This window comes from Bos javanicus, chromosome 11 (genome assembly GCF_032452875.1).
Source record: "Bos javanicus breed banteng chromosome 11, ARS-OSU_banteng_1.0, whole genome shotgun sequence".
NCBI classification, from domain to species: Eukaryota; Metazoa; Chordata; class Mammalia; order Artiodactyla; family Bovidae; genus Bos; species Bos javanicus.
In genome coordinates, this window is record NC_083878.1 from 59,903,704 (window position 1) to 59,916,846 (window position 13,143).

At 38.2% G+C, this 13,143-nt stretch overlaps 1 protein-coding gene across 5 annotated transcripts in view; it reads right to left on the reverse strand.

Moving 5' to 3' along the window:
* USP34 (ubiquitin specific peptidase 34) overlaps nucleotides 1-13,143 on the reverse strand; it is a 240,901-nt gene that overhangs the window by 170,146 nt on the left and 57,612 nt on the right. For all 5 annotated transcript variants that reach the window (XR_009739441.1, XM_061432737.1, XM_061432739.1 and 2 more), the window contains exons 4-5: nucleotides 8,409-8,459; nucleotides 8,103-8,252 (exon numbers count right to left, since the gene is read on the reverse strand). Coding sequence is in view for 4 of the 5 variants with exons in the window: in XM_061432737.1 (XP_061288721.1) it covers nucleotides 8,103-8,252; nucleotides 8,409-8,459 (201 nt within the window). In the remaining variant the exon portion in view is untranslated. The remainder of the gene's footprint in view (nucleotides 1-8,102; nucleotides 8,253-8,408; nucleotides 8,460-13,143) is intronic.

The window sequence follows — 13,143 nt, forward strand, 5'->3', positions numbered from 1 at the left end:
TCCATGATCTGAGCCACAGTCAGCTCCAGGTCTTGTGTTTGCTGACTGTACTGAGCTTCTCTACCTTTGGCTGCAAATAACACAGTCAATCTAATTTCAGTACTGACCATCTGGTGATGTCCACGTGTAGAGTCTGAAGAGACTGTTGGAAGAGTTGTTGGAAAAGGGTTTTTGCTATGACCAGCATGTTCTCTTGACAAAAACTCAGCCTCTGCCCTGTTCATTTTGTATTCCAAGGCCAAACTTGCCTGTTAAACTCCTGACTTTCTACTTCTAATCCTACTTCCTAATCCCTATGATAAAAAGGACACCTTTATTTGGTGTGTGTACCAAAAGGTCTTGTAGGTCTTCACAGAACCAGTCAACTTCAATTTCTTCAGCATCAGTAGCTGTGGCACAGACTTGGATTCCTGTGATGTTGAATGGTTTGTTGAATGGTTTGCCTTTGAAACAAATTGAGACCATTTTGTCATTTTTGAGACTGCAACCAAGTACTGCATTTTGGACTCTTATTGACTATGAGGGTTATTCCATTTCTTTCAATAGATTCTTACCTATAGCAGTAGATATAATGGTCATTTGAATAAATTTGACCATTCCCATCCATTTCAGTTCACTAATTCCTAAGATGTCAATGTTCGATCTTGCCAATTCCTCCTTGACCACATCCAGTTTACCTTAATTCACGGACCTAACATTCCAGGTTCCTAAGCAATACACTTCTTTATGGCATCAGACTTTACTTTTACCACCAGCTGTATCCACAACTGAGCATCATTTCTGCTTTGACCTAACCCCTTCATTCCTTCTGAGCTCTTAGTTAATTGTCCTTCGCTCTTCCCCAGGAGCATACTGGACATTCTAACCTAGGGGGCCCAGCTTCCGGTGTCATATCTTTTTGCCTCTTCATACTGTTCATGAGGTTCTCCAGGCAAGAATACTGGAGTGGATTCCCATTTCCTCCTCCAATGGACCACATTTTCTTGGAACTCTTCACTATGATCCGTCCATCTTGGGTAGCCCTACACAGTGTGGCTCATAACTTCATTGATTTACACAAGCCCCTTTGCCACAGACTATAATCCATTAACTGGGGTGTGTGTGTGTGTGTGTGTGTGTGTGTGTGTTTGTGTGTGTGATAGAATATTACTAAACCATTAAAAAAAAACAACTTGCAATTTGCAGCAACATGGGAATGGACCCAGACATTATCATACATAGTGAAGAAAGTCAGGCAGAGAAAGACAAATTCTATATGATATCACTCATACACGGAATCCAAAAAAATAATATAAATCAACTTCTGTACAAAACAGAACACCTATGGTTACCAAAGGGAAAGGTGAGAGGGAGGGATAAATTGGGAGTATGAGATTAACATCTACTTCAGCTTCATTGACTACATGAAAGCCTCTGACTATGTGGATCACAACAAACTGTGGAAAGTTCTTTAAGAGACAGGAATATCAGACAACATTATCTGTTTCCTAAGAAATCTGTATGTGGGTCAAGAAACAATAGACTCTTACATGGAACAAATGACTGGTTCAAAGTTAAGGAGTACAGAAAGGCTATATATTGTCTATTTATGCAACTTCTATGCAGAATACATCATGCAAAATGCCGGACTGGATGAATCACAAGCTGGAATCAAGATTGCCAGAAGAAGTACCAACATCCTCAGATATGCAGATGATACCACCCTAATGGCAGACTGTGAGGAGGAACTAAAGAGCCGCTTGATCAAGGTGAGAGAGGAGAGTGAAAAAGCTGGCTTAAAACTCAACATTTAAAAAAACTAAGATCATGGCATCTGGTCCCATCACTAAATGCAAATAAAAAGGGAAACTGAAACCAATGACAGACTTATTTTGGGGGGCTCCAAATCACTGCAGACTATGACTGCAGCCATGAAATTAAAAGATGCTTCCTCCTTGGAAGGAAAGCTATCACAAACCTAGACAGTGTATTACAAAGCAAAGATATCACTTTGCTGACAAAAGTTTGCATAGTCAAAGCTATGGTTTTTCCAGCAGTCATGTACAGATGTGAGAGCTGGACCATAAGAAAGTCTGAGCACCAAAGAATGGACATGAATTTGAGCAAACTCTGGGACACAGTGAAGGACAGGGAAGGCTGGTGTGCTGCTGTCCATGGGGTCACAAAGAGTCAGACACAACTGAACAACTGAACTACAATAATGAGATTAATAAATACATACCACACCTTAGATATAAATAAGGGCTTACAAACAATAAGGGCTTCCCTGGTGGCTCAGTGGTAAAGAATGTGCCTGCCAATGCAGAAGACATGGGTTAGATCTCTGGTCTAGGAAGATCCCACATGCTGGAGAGCAACTAAGCAAGCCCTTGTGTCACAACTACTGAGCCCATGTTCCACTGCAGCCCACTCACCCTAGAGTCTGTGTATCAGAACAAGAGAACACATCACAGTGAGAAGCCAGCCCCAACTCACTGCAACTGCAGAAAGCTGCATGCAACAATGAAGACCCAGCACAGCCAAAAATATCAATAAACAAAAATTTTAAAAAACAAACAACAAGGATTTACTGTATAGTACATGGGACTATGTTCGGGATCTTGTACTAACCTATAGTGAAAATGAAGCTGTATACCCAAAACTAACATAATATTGTAAATCAACTATTTGTTGTTTTAGTTGCTAAGCTGTATCTGACTCTTTGCGACCCCATGGACTGTAGCCCCCCAGGCTCCTGTCCGTGGGATTTTTCAGGCAAGAATACGGGAATGGAATGGCGGGTTGCCATTTCCTTCTCTGGGAGGTCTTCTCAGCCTAGGGATCAAATCCACTACTACTACTACGTCTCCTGCATTACAGATGAACTCTTTACCACTGAGCCAGTTATATTAAAAATAATCATCTTTAAAATATACAAGAGAATGGAAAGCAAAACCAGAGTTGAAGAAGGTATTAGTAATCCATGGATGTCAGGCAAAAGACTTGTATAAAAAACATATAAGGAATCTCCATATATCAGTAAGGAAAGGGCAAACAATTTGATTTTTTTAATGAATTTAATAAACCTGAACTGACACTTCTCAAAAAATATTCAAATGGCTAATAGCCCATGAAATTGTGTTCAATTTCTTTAGTCATTTAAAAATACAAAAGGAGACCATAATGAGATACCACTACTCATCCATCAGGAGTAAGAACACTTGATGTTTGCTTGGATACGGAGCAATGGGAAACCTCATTCCTGGTAGGAGTATAAACTAATACAATTACTTACAGAAACCTTAACATTAATGTGTAAGAGTGATTTTATGCATAACTTGTCATCAACAAATTCTACTACTAGATATATATCAAAATAAAACACATGCACATATGCACCAAAAGACATGTAAGAGGTTGCTGACACCACATAACTCTTAATAATCTAAATATTCAACACCAGTAAAACAGACCAATGGAAGTGTATTTTAAAGGAGTATTATACAACAATGAAATTGAGCTACTTCAGCTACACGCAATCTCAATTTTAAATTAAACTAGCCATACATGCTATAGTCCATGGGGTCACTAAGAGTCAGACACAACTGAACGACTTCACTTTCACTTTTCACTTTCATGGAGAAGGAAATGGCAACCCACTCCAGTCTGGGTTCTTGCCTGGAGAATCCCAGGGACAGAGGAGCCTGGCGGGCTGCTGTCCATGGGGTCGCACAGAGTCAGACACGACTGAAATGACTTAGCAGCAGCAGCAGCAATACATGAAAGATGCATTATGTGTAATTTCACATACATGGTTCGGTTCAGTTCAGCCACTCAGTTACGTCCAACTCTTTGTGACCCCATGGACTGCAGCACGTCAGGCTTCCCTGTCCATCACCGACTCCCAGAGCTTGATCAAAGTCATGTCCATCGAGTTGGTGATGCCATCCAATCATCTCATCCTCTGCCTACAATTTTTCCCAGCACCAGGGTCGTTTCAAATGAGTCAGTTCTTCATATCAGCTGGCCAAAGTATTGGAGTTTCAGCTTCAGCATCGGTCCTTCCAATGAATATTCAGTACTGATTTCCTTTAGGATTGACTGGTCTGATTTCCTTGCAGTCCAAGAGACACTCAAGAGTCTTCTCCAACACCACAGTTCAAAAGCATCAATTCTTTGGCGCTCAGCTTTTTTTATAGTCCAACTCTCTCATCCATACATAAAGTGAAGTGCAGTGAAAGTCCCTCAGTCATGTCCAACTCTTTGCAACCCCACAGACAATAAAGTCCATGGAATTCTCCAGGCCAGAATCCTGGAGTGAGTAGCCTTTCCCTTCTCCAGGGGATCATCCCAACCCAGGGATCGAACCCAGGGATCGAACCCAGCTCTCCCGCATTGCAGGAGAATTCTTTACCAGCTGAGCCACAAGGGAAGCCCTTCCATGACTACAAGTCATCCATACATGACTCCTGGAAAAACCAAAGCCTTGACTAGTCGAACTTTTGTCAGCAAAGTAATGTCTCTGCTTTTTAATATGCTATCTAGGTTGGTCATAGCTTTTCTTCCAAGAAGCAAGCATCTTTTAATTTTATGGCTGCAGTCACCATCTGCAGTGATTTTGGAGCCCAAAAATATAAAGTCTGTCACTGTTTCCATTATTTCCCCATCTATTTGCCATGAAGTGATAGGACCAGATACCATGATCTTAAGTTTTTTGAGTGCTGAGTTTTAAGTCAACTTTTTCACTCTCCTCTTTCACTTTCCTCAACAGGCTCTTTAGTTCTTCTTCACTTTCTGCCATAAGGGTGGTGTCATCTGTGTCTCTGAGGTTACTGGTATTTCTCCCGGCAATCATGGTTAACCATACATGGTTAACAAGGGACAAAACTAAATTATAGTATTTCAGGCTATAAGCTTAAGTAATAAAACAATAAAGAAAAGCAAGAAATAAAAATATGAATTGTATTTACCTTTAAGGGCAAAGAGATGGGAAAGTGACTTAGAGGAATCATAAAGGAGGCTTCTGGGGAGTTAACTGTTTTGTCTCTTGGCATAGTAGTGGTTAGAAGGGTAGTGATTAGAAGGGGTATTCACTTTGATAAATCATAAACCTTATTCTGTGCACTCTTCTGTTTGAATGTGTATTTCAAATTTTTTTAAAAGGTTAACACATTCAATTATATACAAGATACATTAGAGATGGTGAAAATGAAAATAGGTACAGTGATACCTTTTATTTGCAGATAAAGACCTCAATGAATAAAAGTGTAAATAAAAATGACAAGGGAAAATGTCAACACTGGAAAGAAATTTTTAACAGAAAGAGCTACCATTTGTTGATCCCTTAATATTCTCATTCTGATAGATGGAAAAAGTGAAGTTTATAATGTAATCAAAATTAGATAAAAAGTGGGCTTCCCTTGTGGCTCCGTGGTAAAGAATCTGCCTGCCAATGCATGAGACACAGGTTCGATCCTGGGTGCAGGAAAATCCCACATGCTGTGGAGCAACTGAGCCTGTGTGCCAAGAGAAACCACTGCAATGAGAAGCATGGGAACTGCAACTAAAGAGTAGCGTCCACTCGCCACATCTAAAGAAATGCTAAAGAAAAGCTACAAAGACGCAACACAGCCAAAAAAATAAAAAGTAAATAAAATTTTAAAATAAATAAAAAGTATTAAATAATATTAAGCAAACAATACCAAAAAGATAGTACAACAGAACTACAATTCAAGCCCAGAATTATTCCTCTGTAAAATCTACATTCTTTATACTATTATAATGGAAAACATTATAAAAATCAAATTCCATACACTATTAATCATATAATATAGGTTCTTCTTCTTTCCTTACTGTTAGTGCAGCCAAAAATAAATAAATAAATGAGACTTAAAGAAACCACCAGGATTTATAATTTACAATGCTCCACTAATGGAAAACTACTCTGCTCTAAGTCAATTTGTATGTGACAAGAAAATTCTGAAATTTAAAGGCCTAAAAAGGGATGTCTATTTCAAGTGCTTAAACAGATCACTAAGTGCTTTCATATAAACTTCAGAGTGGTCAAAACCCCAAGAAAGGTCAGAAATCATGCTAAAACTCGTACTACTTTAAATGTCCAAACTCTGAAAAAAATTAACTACAGGGTCTGCAGAAAACATAATTACCAAAAACCCCCGGCAATTTAAGCTCCTAATTGCACCAAAGTATTAACTGTATTTAGAAAAACAGAATGAAAAGGGCAAAATCAAAAAATATTTTTTTATGACGAACGGTGCCAAATGATAGTTACCCATTCAAGTTATAAAATATTTGGTTGGAAAGTACATTATGTTATACTCTCAGGAAAAAAACACATCAATTTAGTATCCAAATAATTACATTATTAATTAAAACAGTATGACTAATTTTAACTTTGGTTTATTGGTCTCAGTTGAGCTACAAAATAACGTTATGCAAACTGACAACAGTCCACAGTTAGCAGTCACAAAAAGGCTGGGAACAGAAAACTGAAACTGAATTCAAACTTTTTCTCTAGTAAAGGACTCCTTTTCAAGAGAGAGTAATAAATTAGTCTTTAATGAGGCTTCCATAATAGACTTTAACCAAGCATTAGTAAAATTAATTCAAGAAATAAATTTAATTCAGGTAATATTCCTAAGGAAAACTGTTGATAAATTATTTTGTGAATTTTCAATTTCAAACTCAATCAAATACTTTGTCTAAATTTATTACAGCTTAAAATTAAAATGTCAACACAGGATTCACTCAAAATTTTATTTTTTCCTTTTTCTACCAAAGGAAACCAAAATGAATAGAACTTCCTTTCAAACAAAGTCAATCAGATTAACAGAATTAAGTGTTAATAACAGCTACAATAAATAACAGCTATCAGTAACTAAGTATTTACTATTTATCAAGTACTATTAATAAGAATTTAAAATCTATCTTAAAACCTCATCACCATCTTTAAAGGCAGATCACCATACTTATCATTCCCATTCTACAAATTAAAAAATTGAAGCTCAGATTCAGAATTCAAACACAATTGTTAATCCAAATGCCAACTATGAATTCAAAGTGTATATTCCTAACCTACAAAAGCTACATTGCCGTTACAGGTAGTATTTTCAACCTATCCAAGGAACCAGGGAATTTGGGGGCTAAAAATGGTTCAAATATGGAAATGGAGGTATTCAAAACACTTTAGAAAGGCAGTGTCCTTTCCAGTGTATTTCTACACTGGAAACAATGAGACAAAGTTATTTTGTTGGGTCTTTTTTACCCCTTGTATTTTTATTTTACATACACACTTGAAATATTTCACAGTAGTTATTATTTACGGTGAGTCAGTTAACACAAGAATTCTGGCTTTGGCAAAGTTAGATTTAAGTTTTCCTGTACGATTTTTTAAAATGATGACCAAAATAAAAGGTTATTTCAGGTTAAATTTTAATATAGAGACAATAAAAAATATTTCTGTGTTTCGGCACATACTGTGTTTCACATAACTGACATTAACATACAAAAGAATTATCTTCTTTACAAAGGCAAAAAGAAATGTTAGCTTTTTACCTGTAATAGAGAGGGAAGTCAGACACACTATAATAAAGCCCTGGGCTAGGCTAACCATTATTTAAGAAACCAAAAACCCTAAGAAGTCAAAAATTTGCCAGTACAAAATTCCAGACAAGGAAAGCTAAAAATCAGCATAAGACTCTGTAAAGCAATCCATCTTACGTTTCAAATAAAAGAGGTAGATAAATTTACATTTTTTACTTAAATTCATTAATTTTTTCTTGCGATGCCACACTGCTTGTGAGATCTTACTTCTTTGACCAGGAATTGAACCCAGGCCACGCAGTGAAAGCACTGACTCATAACCATTGATACAAATTTTAATTTTACTTTAGTGAAGACTGAAAAAAAAAAAAGACTTCTATACTCAACTTTTTCAAAGTATAATCCAGAAAAAAAAAAGACTATTGAACATAACAAATCTTCATAACCTTTTTCTGGACATATAAATGCATGTTATTAATATAAGTCTTTATTCCCAAGATTAAAGTCAATAATCAATAATCAATTAAAATAATCAATAATCAATTTCAAACAATACTTACATTAGACACAACTGTAATAAATGCATGTGCTATCAGAAATGGTAAAGTTTCAGGAGTTCCATATTCAAAGCAGTCCTTCATAAGAGAAAGGCCATTTTTCCCACAAAACAAACATACATAACGAAGCAAATGCAATGGTACTTCTACATCCTGAAGAAAAAAAGAAAATTATTTTAAAACTTATCTGAGGTAATTTTCATTTTATTACCAGTACTGGAAAGATACTGGTCAGACATAAACTCAGACTGTATGAACAAAATAATAAAATTTCCATAACTCTAAAAATGAAAAAAGATAAGCACTTACATTCATATCACAGAATGCCCCTAAAATGTTGCTTTCTTGGGTTGATATATCCTGATTAAGAAGAAGAAAAAAAAAGGTAAATGCAATTGCATCACACTACCACATAACCATCTTTTAAAACCACAATTTTTTAAAGACCGATTTTACAAAACCTCATATTTTACAACTATTACTCTTCATGAACAGTAGTATTCCAACTGAAGTTAATATGATTCAATTCTAAAGTATATTTTAACTCTTCTCTGAAGAAATAGAACTAAGATGGAATGGAATGGGTGAATTTAACTCAGATGACCATTATATCTACTACCATGGGCAGGAATCTGTTAGAAGAAATGGAGTAGCCACCATGGTCAACAAAAGAGTCCGAAATGCAGTATTTGGAACAATCTCAAAAATGACAGAATTATCTCTGTTCATTTCCAAGGCAAACCATTCAACATCACAGTAATCCAAGTCTATGCCCCAACCAGTAACGCTGAAGAAGATGAACAGTTCTATGAGGACCTACAAGACGATTTAGAACTAACACCCAAAAAACATGTCCTTTTCATTATAGGGGACTGGTATACAAAAGTAGGAAGTCAAGAAACACCTGGAGGAATAGGCAAATCTGGCCTTGGGAGTACAGAATGAAGCCGGGCAAAGGCTAACAGAGTTTTGCCAACAGAACGCACTTGTCATAGCAAACACCCTTTGGCACTGTTTCCACTGTTTTCCCATCTATTTCCCATGAAATGATGGGACCGGATGCCATGATCTTCGTTTTCTGAATGTTGAGCTTTAAGCCAACTTTTTCACTCTCCACTTTCACTTTCATCAAGAGGCTTTTGAGTTCCTCTTCACTTTCTGCCATAAGGGTGTTGTCACCTGCATATCTGAGGTTATTGATATTTCTCCCAGTAATCCTGATTTCAGCTTGTGCTTCTTCCAGTCCAGCGTTTCTCATGATGTACTCTGCATAGAAGTTAAATAAGGAGGGTGACAATATACAGCCTTGACTTACTCCTTTTCCTATTTGGAACCAGTCTGTTGTTCCATGTCCAGTTCTCACTGTTGCTTCCTGACCTGCATATAGATTTCTCAAAAGGCAGATCAGGTGGTCTGGTATAATGTTACCCTGCTTATCTAACTTATATGCACAGTACATCATGAAAAACACTGGGTTGGAAGAAGCACAAGCTGGAATCAAGATGCCGGGAGAAATATCAATAACCTCAGATATGCAGGTGGCACCACCCTTATGGCAGAAAGTGAAGAGGAACTAAAAAGCCTCTTGATGAAAGTGGAGAGTGAAAAAGTTGGCTTAAAGCTCAACATTCAGAAAATGAAGATCATGGCATCCGGTCCCATGATTTCATGGGAAATAGATGGGGAAACAGTGGAAACAGTGTCAGACTTTATTTTTGGGGGCTCCAAAATCACTTCAGATGGTGACTGCAGCCATGAAATTAAAAGACGCTTACTCCTTGGAAGGAAAGTTATGACAAACCTAGATAGCATATTCAAAAGCAGAGACATTACTTTGCCAACAAAGGTCCGTCTAGTCAAGGCTATGGTTTTTCCTGTGGTCATGTATGGATGTGAGAGTTGGACTGTGAAGAAGGCTGAGTGCTGAAGAATTGATGCTTTTGGTCTGTGGTGTTGGAGAAGACTCTTGAGAGTCCCTTGGACTGCAAGGAGATCCAACCAGTCCATTCTGAAGGAGATCAGCCCTGGGATTTCTTTGGAGGGAATGATGCTGAAGCTCAGTCTCCAGTACTTTGGCCACCTCAGGCGAAGAGCTGACTCACTGGAAAAGACTCTGATGCTGGGAGGGATTGGGGGCAGGAGGAGAAGGGGACAAAAGAGGATGAGATGGCTGGATGGCATCACTGACTCGATCGACGTGAGTCTGAGTGAACTCCGGGAGTTGGTGATGGACAGGGAGGCCTGGCGTGCTGCGATTCATGGGATCGCAGAGAGTCGGACACGACTAAGCGACTGAAGTGAACTGAACCAAATGATTCTTACCATCTTTCAATTATCAATGTAAAGCATTAAAAACACGACTCATGTCGTGTTCTTAAGACTACATTTTGGAGTTTTGCATGAACTGATCCCCTTTTTGTTGACCAAGGTGACATTTTTTAGAATGATTAATAAACATCTGATATCATATAGGAGATGTATTAAAAGGTTTCTTTATGGGAAGATAACAATAATTAAGAATACTAGAAGACAAAGCACAATCTGATTTGAAGTAGTTTTATGGAAAATTCTAATAGGGAAAATACCCACCTCCTGGACTATATTTTTAAATAGTCTCAATTCACTGTTGCAAACATTTTCAGTAAAGAACAATTTTTTTCCAGATGAAGAAAGACGTTTAGAGAAGTCAGTATGGAGGTTATAGAAAAATAAGCTGGAAAAAACAGCCTTTAAAAAAAAAAAAAGGCATGTGGTAGATCTGTTAATGCCCACAAATCTACCTATTCGTGGATGTATAGAAAAACATAATGTACTTTAAAGTTAAAAATGAAACTTTACCTCTCCTCCCAACCACATATAGAATCTACATCACACCCCTTTGATCTCAGCTGTCCTTGTGAACTGTTTCAACAAACAGAATATGGCAAAGTTGATACTGTGTGATTTCCAAGACTGGACTTTTATTATAAGACTTTTACCCTTATCCAAGGTAAGGAGCAGCGGCTACGCTTTGCTGAAGCAGCCGTGAAGAGATACCCCACGTCCAAGGTAAGAGAAACCCAAGTAAGACGGTAGGTGTTGCAAGAGGGCATCAGAGGGCAGACACATTGAAACCATACTCACAGAAAACTAGTCAATCTGATCACACGGACCACAGCCTTGTCTAACTCAATGAAACTAAGCCATGCCGTGTGGGGCCACCCAAGACAGGAGGGTCACGGTGGAAAGGTCTGAAAGAATGTGGTCCACTGGAGAAGGGAATAGCAAACCACTTCAGTATTCTTGCCTTGAGAACCCCATGAACAGTATGAAAAGGCAAAATGATAGGATACTGAAAGGGGAACTCCCCAGTTCGGTAGGTGCCCAATATGCTACTGGAGATCAGTAGAGAAATAACTCCAGAAAGAATGAAGGGATAGAGCCAAAGCAAAAAGAATACCCAGTTGTGGATGTGACTGGTGGTACAAGCAAGGTTCGATGTTGTAAAGAGCAATATTGCATAGGAAGTTGGAATGTCAGGTCCATGAATCAAGACAAATTGGAAGTGGTCAAACAGGAGATGGCAAGAGTGAACGTCGACATTCCAGGAATCAGCGAACTAAAACGGACTGGAATGGGTGAATTTAACTCAAAAGACCATTATATCTACTACTGCGGACAGGAATCCCTCAGAAGAAATGGAGTAGCCATCATGGTCAACAAAAGAGTCCGAAATGCAGTACTTCGATGCAATCTCAAAAACGACAGAATGATCTCTGTTCGTTTCCAAGGCAAACCACTCAGTATCACTGTAATCCAAGTTTATACCCCAACCAGTAATGCTGAAGAAGCTGAAGTTGAACGGTTCTATGAAGACCTACAAGACCTTTTAGAACTAACACCCAAAAAAGATGTCCTTTTCATTCTAGGGGACTGGAATGCAAAAGTAGGAAGTCAAGAAAACACCTGGAGTAACAGGCAAATTTGGCCTTGCAATACGGAATGAAGCAGGGCAAAGACTAATAGAGTTTTGCCAAGAAAATGCACTGGTCATAGCAAACACCCTCTTCCAACAACACAACAGAAGACTCTACACATGGATATCACCAGATGGTCAACACCGAAATCAGATTGATTATATTCATTACAGCCAAAGATGGAGAAGCTCTATACAGTCAGTAAAAACAAGACCAGGAGCTGACTGTGGCTCAGATCATGAACTTCTTATTGCCAAATTCAGATTGAAATTAAAGAAGTAGGGAAAACCACGAGACCATTCAGGTATGACGTAAATCAAATCCCTTATGATTATACACTGAAGTGAGAAATAGATTTAAGGGACTAGATCTGATAGACAGAGTACCCGATGAACTATGGACGGAGGTTCGTGACATTGTACTGGAGACAGGGATCAAGACCATCCCCATGGAAAAGAAATGCAAAAAAGCAAAACGGCTGTCTGATGAGGTCTTACAAATAGCTGTGAAAAGAAGAGAAGCAAAAAACAAACAGGAAAAGGAAAGATATAAGCATCTGAATGCAGAGTTCCAAAGAATAGCAAGGAGAGGTAAGAAAGCCTTCCTCAGTGATCAATGCAAACAAATAGAGGAAAACAACAGAATGGGAAAGACTAGAGATCTCTTCAAGAAACTTAGAGATACTAAGGGAACATTTCATGCAAAGATGGGCTCAATAAAGGACAGAAATGGTATGGACCTAACAGAAGCAGAAGATATTAAGAAGAGGTGGCAAGAATACACAGAAGAACTGTACAAAAAAGAGCTTCACGACCCAGATAATCATGATGGTGTGATCACTCACCTAGAGCCAGACTTCATGGAATGTGAAGTCAAGCGGGCCTTACTTAGAAAGCATCACTATGAACAAAGCTAGTGGAGGTGATGGAATTCCAGTTGAGCTATTTCAAATCCTGAAAGATGATGCTGTGAAAGTGCTGCACTCAATATGCCAGCAAATTTGGAAAACTCAGCAGTAGCCCCAGGACTGGAAAAGGTCAGTTTTCATTCCAATCCCAAAGAAAGGCAATGCCAAAGAATGCTCAAAC